Here is a 24,283-nt window from a genome sequence, read left to right as displayed (position 1 = left end):
GACAGCAAGTTGTCAAAATTCTCTTCCTCAAATAGGTGGTGCTAGCAGAGTCCTTGAATTTTTTTTAAAAAAAAGATGAAAGATTATCGGGGGCAGGTAGGAATACGGAGCAAAAAGGTAAAAACAATGACTGCAGATGCTGGAAACCAGATTCTGGATTAGTGGTGCTGGAAGAGCACAGCAGTTCAGGCAGCATCCAAGGAGCTTCGAAATCGACGTTTCGGGCAAAAGCCCTTCATCAGGAATAAGGGCTTTTGCCCGAAACATCGATTTCGAAGCTACTTGGATGCTGCCTGAACTGCTGTGCTCTTCCAGCACCACTAATCCAGGAATACGGAGCAGTCAGGGTCATGATCTTATTGAATGGCAGAGCGGGCTTGAGAGGCCAAATGTCTCACTCCTGCTCTTAGTTCTTAAGTAAATAACCAGACTATACTTCGGAATTGTAATACTGTGTGATGATCCCAAGAAAAGCACTGGAGGAACAGTTCGTCATACATCCAGAAGAGCTGCAATCAGCAAACAGGTTTGATTTACTCCATTCAGTAGGAGTCTGACAGTAAACCACAGAAGTGATACCTGAGCCAGACTAAAGCCAGCAATATTCATCATTTATTCCTGTCCTCATCGAGTTGATGCATTGTTTGCGGATGAATCAAGTTATGATTAAATCTTCATCACCGTTTCACTGTTGGAAAGCACATGTTGCAGGAGTACACTGCAGAATTTCAACATATGCACTCTCCCATTTCATCACAACCCATCTACAATCAGGCTCTGGGGTCAGTCAGGAAGATGAATAACAGCCGGTGAATGCTGGTCCTTCATGATGTTAGCAGATTGCAGGGGTGGCACGCTGCAAAATGTTTACACTTTCAATTTGAAGCAGAATTTCCGACTGCCATGTCAACCTTTGGTCGTAATGTGGATAGGGTAATGAGAATAGCTTCCTGGAAGATGACAAAAACACCAATCACTGTAAACCTTAACCACCAAAAGAATACGTTGTTTACAAAAGCACATTCTTTCAGGAGATGTGGGTGCTGCAGGCATTTGTTACCCATCATTAATTGCCCTTGAACTGAGTGGCTTGCTCAGCCATTGGTGACTCAACTGCATCATTGTGCTCCAGAAGCAAAGTCCAGACCAGGTAAGGATGGCAGATCTCCTTCACTAAAAAGGTGAGAGGGAACTCGATGTGATTTTATAACAATTGATGATAGTAATGGTGACTTGAAACGGAGGCATTTCAAAATATATATAATTAATATAAATCACACCACCTGCTGTGGGTACATTTGAACTCATATCTCTAGAGTTTCAAACTGGGTCTCTGTTTTATAAATTCAGTGATATTACGACAACTACTACCCTTGACTAAGGGGAAATGCTGGTCTGACTGAAGGGAACAATGGGCCCTTTCCTAAAGGAAAGTTTGATGTGAAACTGTGGACAGTGAGAAATTCTTTCAACTGAAAATGAATGGAAGAAATCAAATCATCAACATTCCAAAGTGACCATTCTCTGATTCAGTACAATCAGCTCAGTAAATGTTAGCTTTGAAGAAGGGTCACCGGACCTAAAATGGTGACTTTGCTTTCTCTCCACAGAGGTCATCAGACTGGCTGAGTTTGTTCAGTAATTTTGGTTTTTGTTTCAGTAAAGGTTACACTCCTCAGAAAGCAAAACAATTGGCAGAAGGATCATATCGGACTTGAAAACTTCAAACTCATTTCTCTTTCCACAGATGCTGAGTTTCTCCAGCATTGTATGCTCTTATTTAAAAACAAAATCATATTTTGTATGAAGTCACAACACCATAAATTCAAACATTGATCTTAATTTCAGTCGTACTAATTACCCATGTAAGCACCAAATTGGCCCAGCAATTGACTGAATCAAGGTAAATACCAGAATTTGCATTCTGTGTGTGGCTGTTCTTCTATGAAATTAGTTTTTTGGTCACAATCTGAGGGGTTCTTATGAGGAGAGGATTTGAGGGGGATTCTGGATGCAGTATCCATGCCACAGCCACAGAAGACACCAGCCTGAGAAACCAAACTAAATGCAAAAATATTGCAGATGCTGGAAATCTTGAACAAACACAGAATGCTGGAGAAACTTCAGACCAAACAAGAGCCTTAACACACTCAAAAGGTAGGTTTGTTTGTTTCTTCACTCTTCCTGTCTGAACTGCTGTGACTCTCTAATGTTCACTGTTGTTTAGGAAGCCTAAATACCTATTGCTGCAGGAGGGCAACAGCCAAACAGCACTCGAAGGTACACAGTGCTGTGTTTTGCATAATTGTTCACTTCTGTAATGAGTGAGTAAAGAACATAAGAGGACTACATGAATTATTACAACAGTGTGCTGACCAAGACGAGAGAGTCAGGTTTGAATTGAATTGCAAGATTTGCGAAGGTTTGAATTGAATTGGTGATTCAGAGCATGTCCAAAGCACTTTAAGTCACAGAGAAATACAAGAATAAATTGCGCTAAATGCACTAAAGTGCAATAATTTCCCAGTGTAATGTTGCTGGAATCTGTGAAGCAGTTCATGGTCATGTACTGGACCATCGCACTTGCCTATGAGTACATAAGGCTGGAAGGAAGGGAAAAGGAGACTGGGAAAATGTTGCTTTAGTTGCTGGGTAGATGACAAATGCCTTTAAATCTGAACCTTTATACCTCCTTACAGTCTCTGGCACAATAAGTTCCCTTAGTTACATACCTCAGTACGGATGGTACGACTGCCCTGACCAGGGCAGGTGTTGAGATACTGGTGAAAAAGGACACTGGGATCTGTAAAATTGAGGTTCTGATCAGCTTCTACACTGGCCTCAAGTCCATGAAGGCCACCAAACACCACCAACAAATTCCTAAAACAGGGAGGAAAAATATTATGGCATCTTCTTCATAGCATGTGCAAAATGAGGGAGTGTGGGAAGATGCAACAAATCGGTATTATTAAATTACTGATGGTAAAAGTGAGCAACCCTCCAAAAAAAACTCAAACATTATCAGAATTTAACAGAAAATATTAAACAGTGGCTTATTGGGTTGGCTCTGAACTCCATTAGACACAGCTGCATTTGTGGTTACATACAAGATCGGAAGAAACAGAAACAGAATTTCTAGGATGAGTGCCATTTATAAGCAAATCAAATTTATGCAATATCTTTAACACTGCCAAACATCTCTGTTCTTCTTCTGTTCAATAAAGGTTATGCCACGAATTGCACAAGGAGATATTAGGAAGAGGATGATCAAAAGCTCAGTCAACCAGGTTTTAAGGAGCATCAGAAATCCGAGCGCATGGACAAGTTTTGGGACACTGAGAAGGCCAGGGAGTAAACTATCAAGACAGCAATGGCAAAGCCATTTAATGGGAATGGCAGAATTCAAGGCGGAGGAAGGCGGGGGCGGTCAAAAGGCCAAAACTAAAAGAATACAGCAATCTCAGAGGGTTGTCAGGTCTGAGGTAGTTGCAAAGGCAAGGAGATGAGACCATGGACTGACTTGGACACAAGAATGAGTATTGCAAACATAAGGCACTGTAGCTTGGAAAAGAGATGAAATGAAAGAGAAATTTCTTCACCCAAAAGAGTCTGTGACAATTGTTAAACAGAAAGCAGTCAAGGCCAAAACATTGTATGATTTTAAGGTGGAGTTGGATATAGTACTTAGGGCGAATGAGATCAAAGGATATGGTGGAAAAGTGGGAATAGGTCACAGAATTGGATGATCATAATGAATAGCAAAGTAAGCTCAAAGAGCCAAATGGCTCACACCTCCTGCTATTTTCTACATTTTGATATTTTACCCATTTACAGGCATCCTCAGGCTGGATGAGCAGGCTGTGATTTCCACTCTGAAAGCAATGCTATCATGTAAGGAGTTTAAATAGAGAACTATGAACTGTTTCTGAATGGCAACAGACATCTCCCCGACATATGGAGGTTTTCCAATTATACAAACGATGCACAAACCGCCAACATTACTGACAATTATAGTTTTTCTGTAAGGATGCGAGGACCATACCAAATAATACAAAAGTAAATTGCTGCGGCTGGCCGGCAATAAGATGAAGGTCAAAAAAGTTGGGCCAATACACACTTTCGTTTCGAAGAATGAGAGATGATATTATTGAAACGCATAAATTTCTGAGAGGGCTTGACAGGTGCTGAAAGGATGTTTCCGTTGTGGGGAAGACTGGACCTAGGAGTCACAATTTTAAGATTAAGAGATCTCGCTTTTGAGAGAGATTAGGTTAACTTTTTGTCCCCCCCACTCAGGATTATTAGTCTGGAATTCTCTTGCTCAGAAAATAGTGGAAACTGGGTCATTGAATTTATTCAAAATCAAGTTAGACAGATTTTGACAGTGTGACATTCAAGGGCTATGGGGTTGACAAGGAAGTAGAGTTGAGACTATAATCAGATCAATATTACCTTATTGAATAGCACAGCTTCTTAAGGGGCTGAATGGCCTACTCCTATTTCAGGGTTCTTAAGATATCTTACTAATTAATTTGCAAGTAGAATTACTTTGTTTTGCTGTTATGGATGCTTCCCTACAGATTGGAAGTGATTGCAATCTTAAAAAGAGGAAGCTGGCAGCCAAAGTCTAATATCAAGGCTGGGGAACTAAGAGCATTTAATTAGAGTTGTGGAGTCCTACAGCACGGAGACAGGCCCTTTGGCCCAAACTGTCCCTGCCGACCAAAATGTCCACCTACGCTAACCCCATTTCCCTGCACTTGGCTCATATCCTTCTAAAATCTTTCCTATCCATGTATTTGTCCAAATGCCTTTTAAAATGTTGTTAATGTACCCGCCTCAACCACTTCCACAGGCAGCTCATTCCATTTGCATACCACCTTCTGTAAAAATGTTGCTCCTCACATACCCTTTTATTCTTTGCTCTCCAACCTTAAACTGATGCCATCTACTCCACGATTCCACAACCTGGGGAAAAGATTGAGTGCATTCACCCCACCCATGCCTCTCATGATCTTATACACTTCAAGAACTCCCCTCAGTTTCCTACACTAAAGGTCCTAGCTTGTCCTAACGCCTCCTATAACTCAGATTGTTCAGCCCTGGCACACATTCTTGTCAATTTCTTCTGCACTCTTTCCAGCTTAATAACATCCTTCCTATAGCAAGGTGACCAATATTGAAAACAATACTCCAAGTGCAGCCTCACCAATGTCCTGTACAACTGCAACGTAACTTCCCAACTTCAATACTCAATGCCCTGACTAATAAAGGCCAGTGTGCCGAAAACCTTCTTCATTGCCCTGTCTCCCTGTGACTCCACTTTCAGAGAACTGTGCACATGAACTCCAAGATCCCTCTGTCCCACTACACTCTTTTAAGGCCCTACCATTCACCATGAAACTCCTACCTTGATTTGACTTTCTAAAATCCAACAAGCACCTTTCCACTATTAACCTCTGCTTCCTACCATCAAGCCAATTGTGCATCCAATTTGCCAGCTCCCCCCTGGATTCCTTGCGATCTAACCTTACAAAGCAGCCTACCACATGGAACCTTATCAAAAGCCTTACCAAAATTCATACAGACTACATCTATTGCCCTGCCCTCGTCAACCTTGCTGGTTCCTTCATCAAAGATCTCTTAAATTTGTGAAGCAGGATCTCCCATGCACAAAGCTGTGCAGACTGCTTCTGTGTCTTTCCAAATGCATGTATATCCTGTCTCTCTGAATCTTCTCAAGTAACTTACCCACCACAGATGATAGGCTTACTGGTCTATAGTTCCCAGGTTTTTCTTTACAACCCTTCTTGAATAAAGGCACAAAGTTCACTACCCTCCAGTCTTCTGGGACCTCATCCATGGCTAATGTGCAAAAATTGCACATTATCACATCAGGGAATCTTGCAGATTGGGAAGGTTCAGTCAGTTTTAGATATCAGTCACTGTTTTTTTTCTCCAAACAACGTGAGGAATCAGCAATGTGGTGAATGGGTTGATAAGGTGATTATCATAATTTAAGAATATGACAATGTATCTCAGAAGATGCTTACAGAGTCACAGAATCATACAATATGGAAACAGATTATTTGGTCCAACTCTTTAACGCCGACCAAGTTTCCCAAACTAAACTAAACTAGTCCCACTTGGCTGCATTTGGCCCATAGCCTTTTAAACCTTTCCTAATCACGTATCTGTCCAAATGTCGTTTAAATTTGTAACTGTTCCTGCATCGGTGGTAGTTTATTCCACATACAAACCACCCTCTGTGAAAAGTTGTCCCTCAGGTCCTTTTTAAATCTTTCTCCCCTCACCTGAAAAATATGCCCTCTAATTTTGAACTCCCCGACCACAGCAACAAGATCTTTACTACTGGCCTTATCTAGGCCCCTCATGATTTTATAAATCTCTATTAAGTTACCCCTTAATCACCTTCGCTCCATGGAAAAAAAAATTCCCAGCCTATCTTTATAACTCAAAACCTCCATTCCCAGTAATATCCCGGTAAATCTTTTCTGAACCCTCTCTAATTTAATAATATCCTTCCTATAACAGGGCAACCAGAACTGTACACTGTACTCCAGAAGAGTCCTATACAACCTCAACATGTTATCCCAACTCCTATACTCAAAGGTCTGAAGGATGAAGGCAAGCGTGCTAAATGCCTTAACTGCCTCATCTATGTGTGACACAAATTTCAAAGAATTACGTACCGGAACCCCTAGGTGTCTTTGTTCTACAACATTACCCAGGGCCCTACCATTAATTGTATAAGTCCTGCCCTTGTTTGTTTTAACAAAATGCAATACCTTGCATTTATACAAACTAAGTTCTACCTGCCACTTCTCAGTCCATTGACCCAATTGATCAAGATCTCTTTGTAATCTTTGTTAACTTTCTTTACTGTCAACTATCCCACCAATTTTGGCGTCATCCGCAACCTTACTAACTATGCCTCCTAAATTCTCATCCAAATTGTGTATATAAAAGACAAAAGCAGTGGACCCAGCACTGATCCCTATGGCACACCGCTAGTCACAGGCCTCCAGTCCAAATAACAACTCTCCACCATCACCCTCAGTCTCCTACCGTCAAGTCAATTTTGTATCCAATTGCCAAGCTCTCCCTGAATCCCATGTGATCTTAACTTTACTAACCAGTCTACCATGTGGAATCTTGTCAAAGACTTTACTAAAGTCCACACAATGTCTACAGCTCTACCCTCATCAACCTTATTGGTCACGTCCTCAAAACTGTGCTGACTATCCCTGTTTAGCCGTGGTCTGTCCAAATGTATGTAACTCCTATCTCTCAAAATCCGCTTCAACAACTTACCCACTACTGATCTACTGTCCAGTCTATAGTTCAATAGTTTTATGGGGAGGGTAAAATCTAGTCAAGAGAAAAGCACAACCAAAGGAATAGAGAATTTTTTTTTGCTGTTCTATTGAGTTTAAATTAATGATAACAAAAACATGATCACAAAATAATTTTCTTCAGTTTGGGTGTGACTGGTGATCAAGAAACTCACTGAAAAATCTTTACTTCTTACTGAATATTTGTAAATCTCAAGAGGTAATTGAGATAGTAAAGCAATTATCCTTACAGAAGGTACACCGAAAACGATCCTTACTTGAATGAGGGAAATGTAACACTGTCAACATTTGACCCTCGTTCAGATGTGCCAATTGAGAGATCATAGCCATCCTTGAATGGGCACTCTGTGAACACAGCACCTATAACACACAGACAGGAAGGTTTAAGTTTGAAAACAGATTTTTAATTCCCCCATTTAACCTTTACCCTAATCTTTTAATTTAAATCATGTTACAAGAGTAAGAGGATGACATGGAACTCACTGAGGCATGAGGCAAGTCGCACCGTGTAACCCCAGTACAGGCCAGATTCTGCGCGCGGGGTGTGTGGTGCAACAACTGTGCCCTTCAAAGCTTTGGTCTCTGAAAGCACAAAACACAGGAGGGTTATGGGCAGTGTTAGTGGCACTTTGTTTGCTGGACATTAGTGAAGCCAGACAAAGGAGCACATGTTAAGTTAATAGTACAGCCTAATGTTATTCAGTTGCAGGTATGTCCTCAAAGGCAAACTCAAAAGGTTTAACTGTTTCCAAGACATCAAAACTGAACAAATTCTCTCAAGGGAAATAAATAATTGCATTTGAGCTGAATGGTCTCACGATGCACCAGATCTAAAATACACCAACAGTAAAGCAATTTAACATAAGAATAGAAGGTCATTCTGCCCCTCCAGACTGTTGCATTATTTTATGAGATAATGGCTGATTTGTATCTCAACCCTGCCCACCTGACTTCTTTTCTTTACTCTTGCATGGGTTGAGTGTATTAATGGCAGGCCAGCATTTGTTCCCCATCCCTAATTACCCTTGAACTGAATGGCATTTCAGGGGGGCAGTCAAGTGACAACCACATAGATAAGGAGCTGGAGTTACTGTAGGCCAGACCAAGTGGGAAGGCAGATTTCCTTCCCATTAGGACAGTGGGATGATGTGTACCTACGTCCCTCGCAGAATTAGCCTGGACCCCCAGCTTCATCATCCAGTGACATTACCACTCTCTCCTCCCAATATGGAGCTTTTGCACACTTTTCAAATCCTTGTGTAGCAAAAATTTATCACCTTTGGATTTAAAGTTATTATTTGAACTAGCACCTACTGCTTTTTGGAGGAGGCTATTTCACCCCTCTACGTTCGCTCCCCCACCCTCCCCAAATTCCCCACCCCCTCAAGTGAGAAACTGCTTCCTAATTTCTGTCCTGAATGGCCTTCTCAGCTCTTAAGGTTATATCCCATCATCCTGTACTCTCACCAGAACAAACTATTTTCCTCGATCTTATCAACTCTTTTCAAAATCCTGTAAACCCCCAGTCAACTTCTATATTCCAGAGATGACACATCTATTTCATGTAATTGTTCTTCAAGATCTAATCTTCAGAGTACTTTATATTGTTGTAGGAAAACTTACTTTCCATTATATTCTAGCTTTCTTATACAGGTATCCCCTGCTTTTCAAACATTTGCTTTACGCAATTTCGCTTTTATTAAAGACCTACGTTAGTACCTGTTTTCATGAATCTGAAGAGGGTTTTTGCTTTTACGAGAAAAGGTGATAATTTTTCCCCATATAAATCACACACCTTTGCTTTATGCAATTTCCAGCTTATGATAGGTTTTCTGGGAACTATCTACTTTCAAATAGCGGGGGCTACCTGTATAAAACACAGAGTCCACTCCCTTTCAGATGTGATCTTTACCACCCAGAGGACAAGGGCAGTAGATACATCGAAACACCACTGCCTACCTGCAAGCTCTCTTCCAGACACACTTCATCCAAAGTTGCCATTCTTTTCCCATCAATTGGTCCAAGTCCTGAAACACCCCTCCACTTAGGGTTACCTACTCCCCAAGGGCTATAGTGGTTCATGGTGGCAACTCACCAGCATTTTCTCCAAAGCACTTAGGGGTGGGAAACAGCTGGTGGCTTCAAGTCATTCTCAAATCAGATGAACAAATGAAAAAAAAAAGCTTAAGTCATCTTTTTGCACCTCGCTACAATTTTATAGTTCGGGAAAGACTGGAGTGATCCTAGTGCAGATCCTATAGAGATCATACTCCACAAATATCACACTCCTCCTTGCTTTAGAAACTATTGTCACACTATAATAACCATGAACTTAACAAATGGATTCTGATTCTTTTTTACCTGGCTTCTCATTCTTGTGTAGTCGGACGGTAACCCGTAAACCAGGTTGGAGCTGTCGGTCGATCTGTACATCCTAATTCCAATTAATAAAACAGAAGTGAGTAAGAAAAGGGAGGTGGAAGAGCCCCACTTAGTAAAATGTACAAAAGATAAAAACTTGTGGAGTTGGATAAATTTGCCAGTCCATTCATTGCACACAGTGAGCTAAATGACTCTGTTGTGATTCTATAATACAAGAAGCTTTCATAGAATCATTGAACTGCGACTGGATTTACATTTGGTTTAGGAACACATACAACTCTCCTGTCAATGAAAATCCTAACAGCATGACAGACACATACTGAAAGCAAGAGCTAAAAAGCAAACAATTAAGTTTTTCAAGAATTCAAATTCCATGCCAGCCTTTGTAACAGGCCTAGATTGCTCTGCACAAACCTTTCTCATGCCACAGTTTACAAATGATCCTTTCTGGAGTTTACTGGGCCGATCAACAACCACTCCCTCACGGTATTCAGATTGCTCATCCATCCTCATGTGGTGTGGACTATCGAGTGGATTCAGGAGGCCTGGAACAAGCACAACCCCACGACCATTTAGCCCAGCACGTTTATGCAACCTAACACACTTCATCCTAACCAAATCAACTTGTCCTTCTGTGCTTTTCTCCTTCATGCTCTTATCTAGCCTCCCCCTTAGAATGCATCTACATTATTTGTCCTAACTAGTCCCCATGGTAACAAGTTTATGTTCTGACCACTCTCTCAGTAAAGGGGCTTCTTCCAAATTCCATGTTCAGTACATTAACAATATACAAAGTACCCTTTGAATTCAGAGACTATACCAAAGCACTTTTATTGTTACTCCAGCCATGTGACAGTTAATAACAGCGAGGAGATAAAAGACCAACTAATCTGGTTTTGAGAGCGCTGAGTTGATCAATGTTCCCTCTAAGCTGCACAGCAATTGGGTGCAGACACAGTGACATCCAGTTCCAGAGGTCACTGCCACATATACACCTTGCAGATCCACATAATGGCAGGACAAAAATAGAGGGAACATAGATCAGAGCATGGGTAGAACTTCCTTCCTCTTGGAACAGTGCCTTGGGATCTTATACTTCCACCCGAGGGGACATCTCATTTAAAAGAACACACCTCTTAACGGTGTAGCACTCCCTCAGACCAACAATGAAATGTTATTCTGGATTTGATGCTCAAACTCTGGCGTTGGGCTTGAATCACAATGGTTTGATTCTGAGGAGAGAATGCTAACAGCAAGCCAAAGCCAATAACTTCAGAAGTTTGAACACAAAGTAGGATGACATAGCAGCAGCACAGAAACCTGATCTTTCACTTTACATTCCCGCATTCATGGATTTAAGTCAGTCTATACTTGAAATCACTATTCTGCTGTTCCATTTTTAACTGGCTCCATTCACTTCAGGTGAAGCAAGGCATCCAAGTTCAGATAGAGACATGTGCTCAAAAACTGGACAGACCTTAACCCTCCAGTTGCAGAGTTTGGTCACTGTTCCTCATCAACAATAATCCTCACAATTAAATGGAAATTCACAGCTCTGACATTCAACAGTCATTCGATGCTGGTACAGGAACAAAGGAAATGCTAACCAGTTACAAACATCCAGTGCCATCTGAAGTACAATTACGAATAGCTTTGTAGAGATCAAATTATACAGCACCAAAAAAGGCTAGTGCACCCATTCTAAGAAAGCCATCCAGTTAGCTCTACTCTGCTGTCTCCCACAGTCCTTACAAATCCTTTTCTTCAAGAATTTATCCAATTTTCTTCTTGCAAGTTAATAATGCACCTGCCTCCACTGGCCCACAATGTTCGGTCACCGTGCTTAAAGTGTTATTGTCATAAATAATGTATGTGCAATCACTTTAAACATTAGTCAGAACAACAATGTGTTGAAGTGAATAAGTCTCCCGTTATTTGTGCGTTTGGTTTTCCAGATCAACTTACCTGCAAACTGCAGATCCTGATGTTTTGGAAAAAAGGATTTCCTAAGGTACCTGGTTACATACAATGGAAAGATCACTTTACAGTTGAGTCTTAATCATACAGGTGCTGAAAATGATCAACTATATTAGAAATTACTTCTCAGGTTTTAAAAAAAATATAACCAAACTAGTGCTTCTGCGTATTTTACAAGTAAACCAAGCAAAGCAAGGGAAGGGGCAACATTGGGACAAGAATAGATACGCCAAATGTGTACTCTACTATTGTGTTTCACCCAATGGTAAGTTCACTGAACGGTAAAAACCAACCATTCTTTGCCAGTGAGTGAAGAGCTATGACAGGGAGATTCACTGGGAAAAACAATCCTAATGCCATATAAAGAACAGGATTTGGACAATCACTTCTATGATGCAGAAGTCTCCATTTATGGGCAGCATGGTGGCATAGTGGTTAGCCTCACAGCACCAGAGACTCGGGTTCAATTCCTGCCTCAGGCAACTGTCTGTGTGGAGTTTGCACATTCTCCCCGTGTCTGCGTAGATTTCCTCCGGGTGCTCTGGTTTCCTCCCACAGTCCAAAAATGTGCAGATTAGGTGAATTGGCCATGCTAAATTGCCCGTAGTGTTAGGTGAAGGGGTAAATGTAGGGGAATGGGTCTGGATGGGTTGCTCTTCGGAGGGTCGGTGTGGACTTGTTGGGCCAAAGGGCCTGTTTCCACATTGTAAGTAATCTAATTGCTGGCAATAACTACCTTTAGTTAACTAAGCTTTGACCTCTGTCTAGGCCACTCCAAGCAGCTGCTTGGGCCCCAGGTTCTGCAAATTAGTGCAAGTATTTCCTAAACATATTAGGTGGAGGCAGAATAGCAGCATCGCATTCAAACTCCTGAGTTCATTTGCTTCTGTCAGCTTGCCTTTTTTCTTTCTTTTTGCTTTTTCTTTAAAGTCTTCTGCTTTGATGAGGCATTGATGACAGGCCCTACCCAAGTATGTTACAGGACCTGGCTGCAGCATCGGCCGTTAAAGAATCAGAGACAGCAAGCACTCAGCTCCTCCTGAGACTCCAGGCACTGGTGTCTGCCTGGAAGTAAAATTTGAATATCTGGACGGTTCTCGGCCTTTTGGCTTTGTTTCTTTTATTTCTGCTTTTTTAAAAAATTCCAGTTTTGTAATCAAGTGCCTAACCAAGATGGCATAAGAGAATGGCAACTTTGTACACTTTTCCCTGTATTCTTAAAACGGAGTACATGTGGCAATAGAATCTAATTCTTAAAGGTCTGTCTGTCTCTCTACATCATTTTAGACACACCCCCTCTCCATATAGCCCCTCCTCCAGCTGTACCATTTACAGATTCTGCTTCTGAAAAATGTCCAGCATTGATTTGTAATGAGGGGAACTACACAAATGCAGCGCTCAATTTTTAAGAAAACCAATGCTTCATTTTTGCTCCCAAGTGACTCACTGTGGACATTCGAGGTACTGCAGAATTCGTGCAAGCTGCACACTGGCATGTCCTTTTCTCCCAATTCCTCGAAATTCACCTTCTACACTCCTGTAGTCAAACAGACAAAACAAATTTCAATCCAGCACTGTAAATAAATCCCAACTTTCTATATTCCATTCAAATGACTATCATTGGTAAAGGCACTATATAAATGCAACTTATTATTAAATATGGCTCTCAATAGTGGAAATGTAAATACTTTCACTGTTTTTGGAACCTGCTTTGGATCTCAACCCATCTAAAATATCTTTAGCCCAGGCTAACACACAGTAAATTCTTTCCTCCCATATCATTCCTCCTTGCCAAGTTTCTCAATTCTATACGCAAGCTCTCTCCCGGACAATGACGATTCCTCACACACCCCCATTGCCACAAGATGTGGGAGAATCCCAGGGGACCTTGTCAAGTATAGATGGTCTGATTGACTTGTTTAAACTATGAAATGGATTACACAGAATGGATATAAACACTACACCCACCACCAGTACAGGAGCCTAGAGCGAGGACTAAAATTAACTTAAGCGATGAGGGAGAGAAATTGGGAAGCTGTTCTTTCAGAAGGGAATCAAGTTTAAAAGTAGGGAAGCATTGCTGCAGCTGTGGAGGGTCTGATGAGACTGCATTTGGGGTATTATGTTCAGTTTTGCTCTCCTTACGTAGGAATGAACATAATTGTATTCGAAGCAATTTAGAGAAGGTTCACTCAACAGATTCCCGAGATGAAGATGTCAGTGTTATAATCTGATAGGGTCTGACCTCTTACCCATTGAAATTTCAAAGAACAAGGGGAGATCTGATTGAAACGTAAGATCCTAAGAGAATGCAACCAAGTGGACACCTCTGGGAGAGTCTCAAACTTGGGAATACAGTCAAGGATCCCCCATTTTGAGATGGGAATTTTGTTTGTCTTAGGGAGTCATTACTCTGTGGAATTCTCATCCTCGGACAGCAATGTAACTCTGAATCTACGCTCTGTGCTTCACACACAAATTTAGAAATTCACTCCACCAAAAGGGTGGGGAAGCTGAGACAACTGAATATTTCAAAGCTGAGATGGTGTCATGTATTGGTCTGGAACAAAATGAGTCAAGGACAGGTACGCAAAGCGGAGGTACAGCTCCTACTGAACAGTAGGACAGGCTTGAAGAACTGAATGGCCTCCTAATCTTCTTTGTTCATGTGTACAGGAGAAGGGGTGGAACAACCAGGGCTATCAGTGCCATTCTCCCAAGCATGCAAGAAACATGAGTGGAGCTCACACCTGGCCCTGAGCTCCAAGATAGTGCTAGTTAAAGTAGGAACTTTTGAATATTTGATGCTCCAAGAAATTGAAGTCTTTGATAGAAGGAAATCCCACATTTGTTTGGTAACTAACACCAATGAATGGTCTTACTTTTCATCATCTCCCTGTTCACCAAAGACGACAATTTCATCCACACAGAACACAGTGCAGGCACGCGCTATCTGACCAGCTAAGTATGTCCTGAGCTCTGGAGATTGGGCATTGTCCAGTACTGACCCTGGTAATGCCACACTAACAGTATACAGACGACCTGGAAAATATAAAGGATACAGTCAGTGCCTTCAAAGTGGATCAACGTATAAAACATTTTAACATATCTTCACTCAGATAATTACATTGAAAACGTACTTGTGTAAAGTAGGCAACTGGCCTGTCGCAAACAAACATGCCTCAAGCAGCAATTCTGAAAGCCATGCTACATGAGGGAGGTGCTGAGGAAGGGAGATTGATCAGGACAACAATAGAAGTCCTTGCTCACCTCTGAAAGTGGCCAAGAATCTTTAACAGCTACTTGAAACACAAGGGCAAGGAAACAGGGTCTTTGTTTAATGTCTCTTCTGCAGGGATTTTCTGTTGTCATGCTGAAAACAAGATTGAACCACTAAGCAATAAAACATGTACCTGGCCTCCTCACAGAACATCATGCAGCATCAGTCGATGGTGCTTTTAAGTGATAAGCTTAAAAATGAACAAATGGACTTGAAATACTGTGAACAGCTTTGCACACCTTACCCAAGGAAACAAACTAGCCTTAGAGACAGTCCAGAGAAGTTGACCCTGGTATGCACTCATTGAAGTTTAGAAGAATGAAAGATGACCTCAGTGAAAACTACAAATATTCTCAGAGGACTTTACAGGGTAGATGTGGAAAAGTTATTTCTTCATGTGGGATAGTCCAGGACAAGAGGGCATAATCTCCAGAAGCAGGGGATGCCCATTTAAGAGAGAGAGAGAGAGAGAGAGAGAGAGAGAGAGAGAGAAAAAGAGAGAGAGATGAGAAGGAATTCCTTCTTTCAGACAGTAGTGAATCAGTGGAATTCTATGCTGCAGAGGCTGGGTCATTAATATTTTCAAGGTTGAGATAGACAGATTTTTAATTAATAAGGGAACCAAGGCTGATGGGGAGAAGGCAGGGAAGTGGAGTTGAAGGTGATCAGATCAGATATGATCTCACTGAACAGCAGAGCAGACACTACAGGCTGAAAGGCCTACTTCCACTCCTCTGCCTTGTGGTCTTTTTTAAACCACATTGTACTGACCTTTAAGGATTACATTATTGGCATTAACACTAGTGATGCAGCAGCAGAAAGCGCTGGAAGATGAGACACTAGTCCATGCACAGATGTCTCTAAGAGCTGAACCCCACAAGACGTAGGCATTTGTTGGGACAAGGTGAAGAATCAAGTTCCCTGCCCATCCACTCAGCCTGGATATGGCAAGAGACACCGGATGTCTCACCTAGCAAGGAAAGAACAATGCAAAATACGGGCAGGTTTTGTGACATTTTGGAGATGAACCTTTTTGGTCTGTCTTTTCCTCCAAAACTTCCTGTGCTTTCTCTTTCTCTGCCCTCTGTTTCTCAAGTTTCTTCAAGAGTTTAAATTCTTTCAGCTGCTTTATCTTCTGCTTTCCTGGAGGCAAAAAAGAAAATGTACAATTAACATAACCTTTTAGACCACAGATTCCACTGTTCAACTCATCATATAACTCAAGACTGGAGCTTGTCTGTCTCTCTCTTTCAATACTTACATATTGAATTTGATATGAACATGCTTCAAGATGGAGAGAAATTGCATGGTTCAATAATGCTCTTGTCACAAAAGCAAAAAAGTATGGAAAATGCAGATGTGCCTGTTCTAGAATACAGAACAATACAGCACAAGAACAGACCTTTTCACCCAGCATGCCTGTGCCAACCTGATACCATTCTAAACTAATCCTATCTGACTGCACATGACTTGCAATCCCTCCACAACCCATCTCCCACACTTCCGCCCTCACCCCTCAACAGAGATAGGATTTCCCTTGTCCTTATCTACTATCCCAGGAGCATCCACATCCATCAGACACCATTTCCAGTGAGATGCCACCACCACACACACACATTCCCCTCTCCCCCCCACCCCCTCCTTGATTGCCTTCTGCAGGGATTGTTCCCTCCAGGATAATCCAGTCCATTCTTCCTTCACACCCACCAAATTTTGTACTCAATTTACCAATTTACCAAGTCCTATGTGACTTAATCTCCTGGAGCAGCCTATCACAAGGGACCTTGTCAAATACTTTACTAAAAGTCCATGTCGACAACACTTACTGTTCTACTCTCATCCATCGTCTTTGTGATTTCATCAAAAAACTCAAATCGGAGACAAATCCATTCTGACGATCCTTAAGTTCACTCTTTTCCAAACATGAGTAAATCCTGTCCCCAAAAATCTTTTCCAATTTCCCTATCTCTAATATGAGGCTGACCAGCTTATAAATCCCTGGATATTCCCTGTTGCCCTTCTTAAACCAAACAACAACTAATTTCTGCGGCATCTCAAGGCTAAAGAGGATACAAACATTTCTATCAAGACTACAGCAATCTCCCCTTGCCTCCCTCAGTATTCTGGGATAGACCCCATCAGGGCCTGGGAACTTATCTACCTTAAATCTTTTCAGGACACCCAACACCACCTCCTTCCTAATATGGACAGGCCCCAAAATATCAACATAACCATCGCTCATCTTACCATCATCCACGGCTTCTCATTGGTGAATACAATGCAAAATACTCATTAAAAGGACCTCACATACTTTCTCTGGCTCCATGTGTAAATTTCCTTCTTTGTCCTTGTGAACACAGCCCAGCCATCATGAAAACCATTGACTCACCTACACATCCTGCAGCCTCGGGAAAGTAGCCAACATAATCAACGATGTCTCCCACCTCTGTTATTCTCTCTTCAATTAGGCGGAAGATACAAAAGTTTGAAAACATTTACCGACAGATTTAAAAACAGCTGCTTCCCCGCTGTTATCAGACTTCTGAACGGTCCTCCCATATTAGAGTTCATCTTTCTCTCCACCTTCTCTGCAGCTTTAATACCAGATTCTGCATTCTGTTACATTACCCTGATGTACCTATGTAAGGCATTGATAGCACACAAAACAATACTTTTCACTATCTCAGTACATGTGACAATAATAATTTAAATCAAAATTGAGTCATTTCCCTAGCTACCTTCTTGCTTCCAAAATATGAATAAAACACCTTGGGATTCTCCTTAATCCTCCTTACTAAGGACATTTCACGGCCCTGTTTAGTCTACAAAGTTCCCCATTTAAATTCTTTCCTGCTTTCTTTATATTCCTCAAGAGCCTTGTATGATTTCAGTTTCCTAAACCTTACATGTGTTTCTTTTTTCTTTTTAACTGCTGAATATTTCTAGCATACTCTACATTTATTTCAGATTTTTGCTACCTGTTGTTTTGTGCTTTTCTACAATGACATTATGCCTCCAACACCATTGTGTAAATGAGCACTCACTCCTCCAATATTTTCTTGCTAATGGTTTACAGTGTTGTAGCCTGAATCTAATCAGAAAAATAGGTAACCTCCTGACAGGTTGCTTACCTGTCACCCAGCAGCAGCAGGAGGAGATGTGTAAAACCACCTTGATAGGTGGTTCCCTCAGACCCTTTTTTCTTCCCCTTCTATTTGGCCGGTCTTTTCTTAAGGTCTCCTGCACTTAACTGCATGGCCAGGGATTTTTGGAGGCCAGAAAAAAATGCTTCAAGGCCACCTCAATGACTGTGGGACAAAACTCAATATCCTCAAATTCTTGGGAATCACTTGTTCGGAACTGCCCAAACTGGAGAGGCATCATCCATGAAGGTGCCAGCCATTTCAAACAACTCTGACCGGTCCACACAGAGGCCAAGTGCAAACAGCACAGACAATGACATCCCACCCCGATACACCTCTTCAAACATAGTGCCACATATGTGGTGGGCTGTGTGTATCCAATATGGAACTGTTAGTCATCTCATGATCCACAACGCTAGAATGGAAGAAAATTATCCCTCGATTTCAAGGGACTGCCAAAGAAAAGGGGGCTCTGGATTAGTGGTGCTGGAAGAGCACAGAAGTTCAGGCAGCATCCAAGTAGCTTCGAAATCGATGTTTCGGGCAAAAGCCCTTCATCAGGAATAAACGCAGTGAGCCTGAAGTGTGGAGAGATAAGCTAGAGGAGGGTGGGGGTGGGGAGAAAGTAGCATAGAGTACAACGGGTGAGTGGGGGAGGGGATGAAGGTGATAGGTCAGGGAGGGGACAGTGGAGTGGATAGGTGGAAAAGGTGATAGGCAGGTCGGACAAATCCGGACAAGTCATAGGGACAGTGCTGAGCTGGAAGTTTGAAACTAGGATGAGGTGGGGGAAGGGGAAATGAGGAAGCTGTTGAAGTCCACATTGATGCCCTGGGGTTGAAGTGCTCCGAGGCGGAAGATGAGGCGTTCTTCCTCCAGGCGTCTGGTGGTGAGGGAGCGGCGGTGAAGGAGGCCCAGGACCTCCATGTCCTCGGCAGAGTGGGAGGGGCAGTTGAAATGTTGGGCCACAGGGCGGTGTGGTTGATTGGTGCAGGTGTCCCGGAGATGTTCCCTAAAGTGCTCTGCTAGGAGACGCCCAAGTCTCCCCGATGTAGAGGAGACCACATTGGAAGCAACGGATACAATAAATGATATTAGTGGATGTGCAGGTAAAACTTTGATGGATGTGGAAGGCTCCTTTAGGGCCTTGGATAGAGGTGAGGGAGGAGGTGTGGGCGCAGGTTTTACAGTTCCTGTGGTGGCAGGGTAAGGCGCCAGGATTGGAGGATGGGTTGTAGGGGGGCGTGGACCTGACCAGGTAGTCGCGGAGGGAACGGTCTTTGCGGAAGGCGGAAAGGGGTGGGGAGGGAAATATATCCCTGGTGGTGGGGTCTTTTTGGAGGTGGCGGAAATGTCGGCGGATGATTTGGTTTATGCGAAGGTTGGTACGGTGGAAGGTGAGCACCAGGGGCGTTTTGTCCTTGTTACGGTTGGGGTGGGGTCTGAGGGCAGAGGTGCGGGATGTAGACGAGATGCATTGGAGGGCATCTTTAACCACGTGGGAAGGGAAATTGCGGTCTCTAAAGGAGGAGGCCATCTGGTGTGTTCTGTGGTGGAACTGGTCCTCCTGGGAGCAAATCCGGCGAGGGCGGAGGAATTGGGAATACGGGATGGCATTTCTGCAAGAGGTAGGATGGGAAGAGGTGCAATCTGGGGCGATGAGGTACATTGCTATAGGGCAGGAAACCAAAGATAGAACCCATCCTATTCTCAGCTACAGGTAAATATCAGGATATAGACATATCAAAACACAGGAGGCAAACATCAGTTAAAATTAGAATGAAGGCAGGACCAGTAGAAATGTAAAATATAACAGAAAAATTAAACACTCACTGGCTTCTTTCGATTTCCTCCAGTCAATTCTGGTCAATCCATCCTTAAAAGAGGACCAAGTCAGTGATTTTTACAATGTTGAACAATGGAACTTCAAAACAAATTTAAGAACGCAATTTACTGAAACACATGATGCAGAGAAGGATACATGTACATTCTTCAGCTGCAATGTTTTTAGTTTATTCCAAAGAATAAATTAATAATTCTATTTGTGTCACAATACTGTATTAAAGAAAAGCTGAGTACTGACAATTAAAGACACTCAAATATAACTTTTTAAAAAACTGCAAACCAAGAAAAACTTTCTGAACATCCAAATAACACAACATCAAATGTAAGGATTATTGACAGCAATAGAAAGTGACCACATCAGGGCTTCAATGACTTGTCTCAGTCAATTCTGAACATTTACGTGTTGTCGTATTAGTGAACAATCAGTTTAATTGCATAGGAATTCAGATGGAATTCTGCCACTCACAATGTTAACCAAATCCTTAATGTGTTTAAAATTAACAATGTTCACAATGGAAAATGCTGGAAATACTTGGCTGGCTAGCAGCATCTGTGAAGAGAGAAATGGTTAATGATTCATATCAAGGGCCTTTCATCAGAAGTGATAAAAGGTAGAAACTTAATAGAGCATAAACAAGACAGCAGCGGGATCAAAGGGGAAGGACTATGACAGAGAGGACGACGGGACTGATTTGGAAACAAAGGGAGTGGCAACAGACAAGTAAAGGAAACAAAACATGTTTACAGGAGGCAAAAAGGGAAAAATGAACAGCTGCTGCCTGAATGCAAAGTAAGGGAAACAGCAAATCCAAGACTTGCAATAATTGCAGGAGAGAAGCGATCAGTGACAGTCATTGAGATGCTTGCTTGATATTTGGTGTAGGAGGCATGGTCTGGGGGTGAGCAGATGGTAGAAAGTATCAGAGATGGTGCTTGGCTTCTGTCAAGTTATGTTCATTGCTAGATTACAACAGCATCCTCTTGTCAGCACATTTGATGAAAATGTTAGGATCTGAGACAACATGAGTGCTGCAAGTGCAGAGGCAGACAGGCTAGAGTGCAAGAGAGGAGCAAGGAAATTGAGACAAATGAAGTCACACTGGAGGTTCTCAACAATAAAGATCTAAACGGGGCAAGATATAAGGGAGGGGGGTACATATCTATCAAATTTATGATATACACAATCACACCAAACATATTTTCCAGGTTAATAAACAGTGAATGTATTAGAGGGAGAAACAAGAAAGTGTAAGAATAGGACAAAAGGTTTTAAATTCCAAAGAAAATAACTCATTTATGAAGTATTTTTCACAGCTTCAGAATATACTTTTGAAGTACAGTTACTGTACAGCACAGAAATGCATCACCAACTTGTGCACAGGAAGGTTGAGCTGACAGCAAACTGATAATGTTGGTTGAGGGGAGCCAGAATTCACAGGAATGACAATGGGATCTTATACATCCATTTGAAGGGGTGAACAGGATCCTACAGATGACGACAGTGCAGCGTTCTCTCAGTACTGCACTGAGAGCAGGATTATTTCTTTCTCCACTAATGCTACAAGACCTGCTGAAATTCTTCAGCACCTTGCTTTTTGTGCTTTGATTGAGGGATAAACATTGGTCAGGATAGAACCAGGCCCCTACTCTTCAAAACACATGCCATGGGAACATTCCATCCACCCAAGCAGGCAGGACTTAAGGTCTTATCCAAAAGACAACCCCACCAACAGAAGACCAAAATCTCAGAAGCTGTACCAACTGCTATAGAAATCCATGGCTCTCATTTTTCTGGTGAAATTGGGCATCTCTCTGCTGCTGTCAGAGGGAGGGTCTGCCGAGAATGAAACTCACCAGCACTCAGTTGTCTGGACGACTAGTTGCAATGCAGAGTGATACGTATGGTGTGGATTCAATTCTTGCACTGGCTGGGGTCACCAGGAAGGACTCTCCTTCTTAACCTCACCCTTTGAGAAAGGATGTAACAGCACTACAAAGGGTGCAGAGGAGGTTCACAGGTTGACTTTGAAGTTGAGGGGGATGGCTTATAAAGGAGAGTCTAAATAGACTGGGATTATATTCATTGGAATTTAGAAGAATAAGGGAGGATCTTACAGAAATACATAAAATTATGAAGGGTATAGACAAAATAGAAGTAGAAAGCATGTTTCCACTGGCAGGTGAAACTAAGGCAAAAGGGCATAGCCTCAAAATTAGGGGGAACAGATTTACAATTGAATTGAAAAGGAACTTCTTCACCCAGAGAGTTGTGAATCTGTGGAATTCCCTGCTCAGTGAAGTGCTTGAGGCTTCCTCAATAAATGTTTTTATAAGCTAAAATAGATGATTTTTTAAATAATAAAGGAATTAAGGGTTATGGTGAGAGGGCAGCTAAGTGGAATTGAGGCCACAAGAAGATCAGCCATGATCTTATTGAATGGTGGAGCAGGCTTGAAGAGCCAGATGGGCTACTCCTGCACCTAGTTCTTACCTGAGACGTGGTGACCAGACCATTAGGTTAAAATATTATTCCTGATGAAGGGCTTTTGTCTGAAACGTCGATTTCGAAGCTACTTGGATGCTGCCTGAACTGCTGTGCTCTTCCAGCACCACTAATCCAGAATCTGGTTTCCAGCATCTGCAGTCATTGTTTTTACCTCTAAAATACCACCAGTCATCTCTAAGGAGATAAGACCTGAATGGTTTGGTAAGACTATGGCGACATTACCTTGGCCAGGTTCTTACAGCATGGTGATAGATACCCACCACTGAGCAGGAGGCCTGGGTTTAAATCCCACCTGCTCCAGCTGAAGGTTGATTAGAAAGTATTTCATGTTTAACCTTTAAAGAAGCCTTGCATTTGCAGAATCTGCAAACGTGAGGCTGGGAGTGGCTCTAGTGGTAATGCCCCTACCTCTGAGCCAGGAGGTCCAGCTTCAAGATGCAATACAATCTCTGAACATAATGTGTAGGTGCCAGTGTTGGACTGAGGTGGACAAAGTCTAAAAAAAATTACACAACACCGTGGGAGAGGGGGGGGTGAGGGGTGAGGGGGGAGAGGGAGAGGGGGGAGAGGGAGGAGAGGGGAGAGGGGGGTGAGGGGAGAGGGGGGTGAGGGGAGAGGGGGGTGAGGGGAGAGGGGGGTGAGGGGAGAGGGGGGTGAGGGGAGAGGGGGGTGAGGGGAGAGGGGGGTGAGGGGAGAGGGGGGTGAGGGGAGAGGGGGGTGAGGGGAGAGGGGGGTGAGGGGAGAGGGGGGGTGAGGGGAGAGGGGGGTGAGGGGAGAGGGGGGTGAGGGGAGAGGGGGGTGAGGGGAGTGAGGGGGGAGAGGGGTGAGAGGGGGGAGAGGGGTGAGAGGGGTGAGAGGGGTGAGAGGGGTGAGAGGGGGGAGAGGGGGGAGAGGGGGGAGAGGGGGGAGAGGGGGGAGAGGGGGGAGAGGGGGGAGAGGGGGGAGAGGGGGGAGAGGGGGGAGAGGGGGTGGGGGAGAGGGGGGAGGGGGGAGAGAGCGAGAGCCCCAGGGTCTCGGCCGCACTCACCTTCCGCTCTGTCCACACATTCTCCTTCGCCGCCATGTTGTCCGCACCACCTCACAGTATCGGCCGCTCCAATTGGCCGCTGGGCGACAGCCACACGCTCCGCTCCTATTGGTCCATCCGCTGTAACATTTGGAACCAGCTGGCGGCGCTGTCCCCACACAAGCCCCTCCCCTAAATCATCCCATCCCCGTAATTACCCCCAACCCTCTATAGACCTATCAAAATACCACACTCTCTGTATCTAATCCCAAATACCCTCCTCACCTCCAAAATGCACCCTCCCTGTAAAATCCCCCTCCCTCTATATACACCCCAAATATCCCCTCTCTGGAAAATCCCCTTCCTATAAAAAAACCTCTCCCCCAAATACCACCCACTCTGGAAATACCCCCTCCCTCTATTTACCTATCAAAATACCCTCCTCTCTGTATGTACCCCCAAAAAGCACCCTCCCTGTAAAAAAACCCCTCCCTCTTTACACACCCCAAATACCCCCTCCCTGTAATACCCTATCCCTGGAAAATCCCCTCCCTATAAATACCCATCTCCCTGAGATCCTGTAAATATCTCCCTCTCCAAATGTCTCAGCAAATCCACCGACCTGCGTCTGCCCAGCAAATACCCCTTTCCCTGCATCCCAGTAAATACAATGCAATTATTTTAAAATTGCAGATTATTCTTTGAATAGAGCATATTCTGCTGTATCACCCATACGTGCCTTCATGGAGTTCAAGTTAAGATATTTAC

General features: G+C 43.0%; 1 protein-coding gene across 2 annotated transcripts; it reads right to left on the bottom strand.

The window, feature by feature from the left end:
* Positions 1-590: 590 nt before the first annotated feature.
* Positions 591-23,605, bottom strand: spout1 (SPOUT domain containing methyltransferase 1). Of its 2 annotated transcripts, XM_072566005.1 has the most exons (12): positions 23,537-23,605; positions 19,992-20,034; positions 16,045-16,158; positions 14,618-14,777; positions 13,183-13,272; positions 11,724-11,773; positions 10,173-10,303; positions 9,738-9,810; positions 7,860-7,958; positions 7,634-7,736; positions 2,733-2,880; positions 591-950 (listed from the first exon to the last, which is right to left on the bottom strand). In XM_072566005.1, exons 1-12 carry the CDS (start codon positions 23,570-23,572, stop codon positions 876-878), a joined length of 1,122 nt encoding a protein of 373 aa, XP_072422106.1. In that variant the 5' UTR covers positions 23,573-23,605; the 3' UTR covers positions 591-875. The 2 variants fall into 2 exon arrangements, with proteins under 2 accessions (XP_072422106.1, XP_072422107.1); XM_072566006.1 differs by lacking the exons at positions 19,992-20,034; positions 23,537-23,605 and having other exon boundaries at positions 15,986-16,091.
* Positions 23,606-24,283: the final 678 nt, after the last annotated feature.

The sequence above is a fragment of the Chiloscyllium punctatum genome, chromosome 49, assembly GCF_047496795.1.
Source record: "Chiloscyllium punctatum isolate Juve2018m chromosome 49, sChiPun1.3, whole genome shotgun sequence".
Taxonomy (NCBI): domain Eukaryota; kingdom Metazoa; phylum Chordata; class Chondrichthyes; order Orectolobiformes; family Hemiscylliidae; genus Chiloscyllium; species Chiloscyllium punctatum.
Note: the sequence above shows the minus strand (reverse complement) of the source record. Positions and strands in the feature narration are given on the sequence as shown.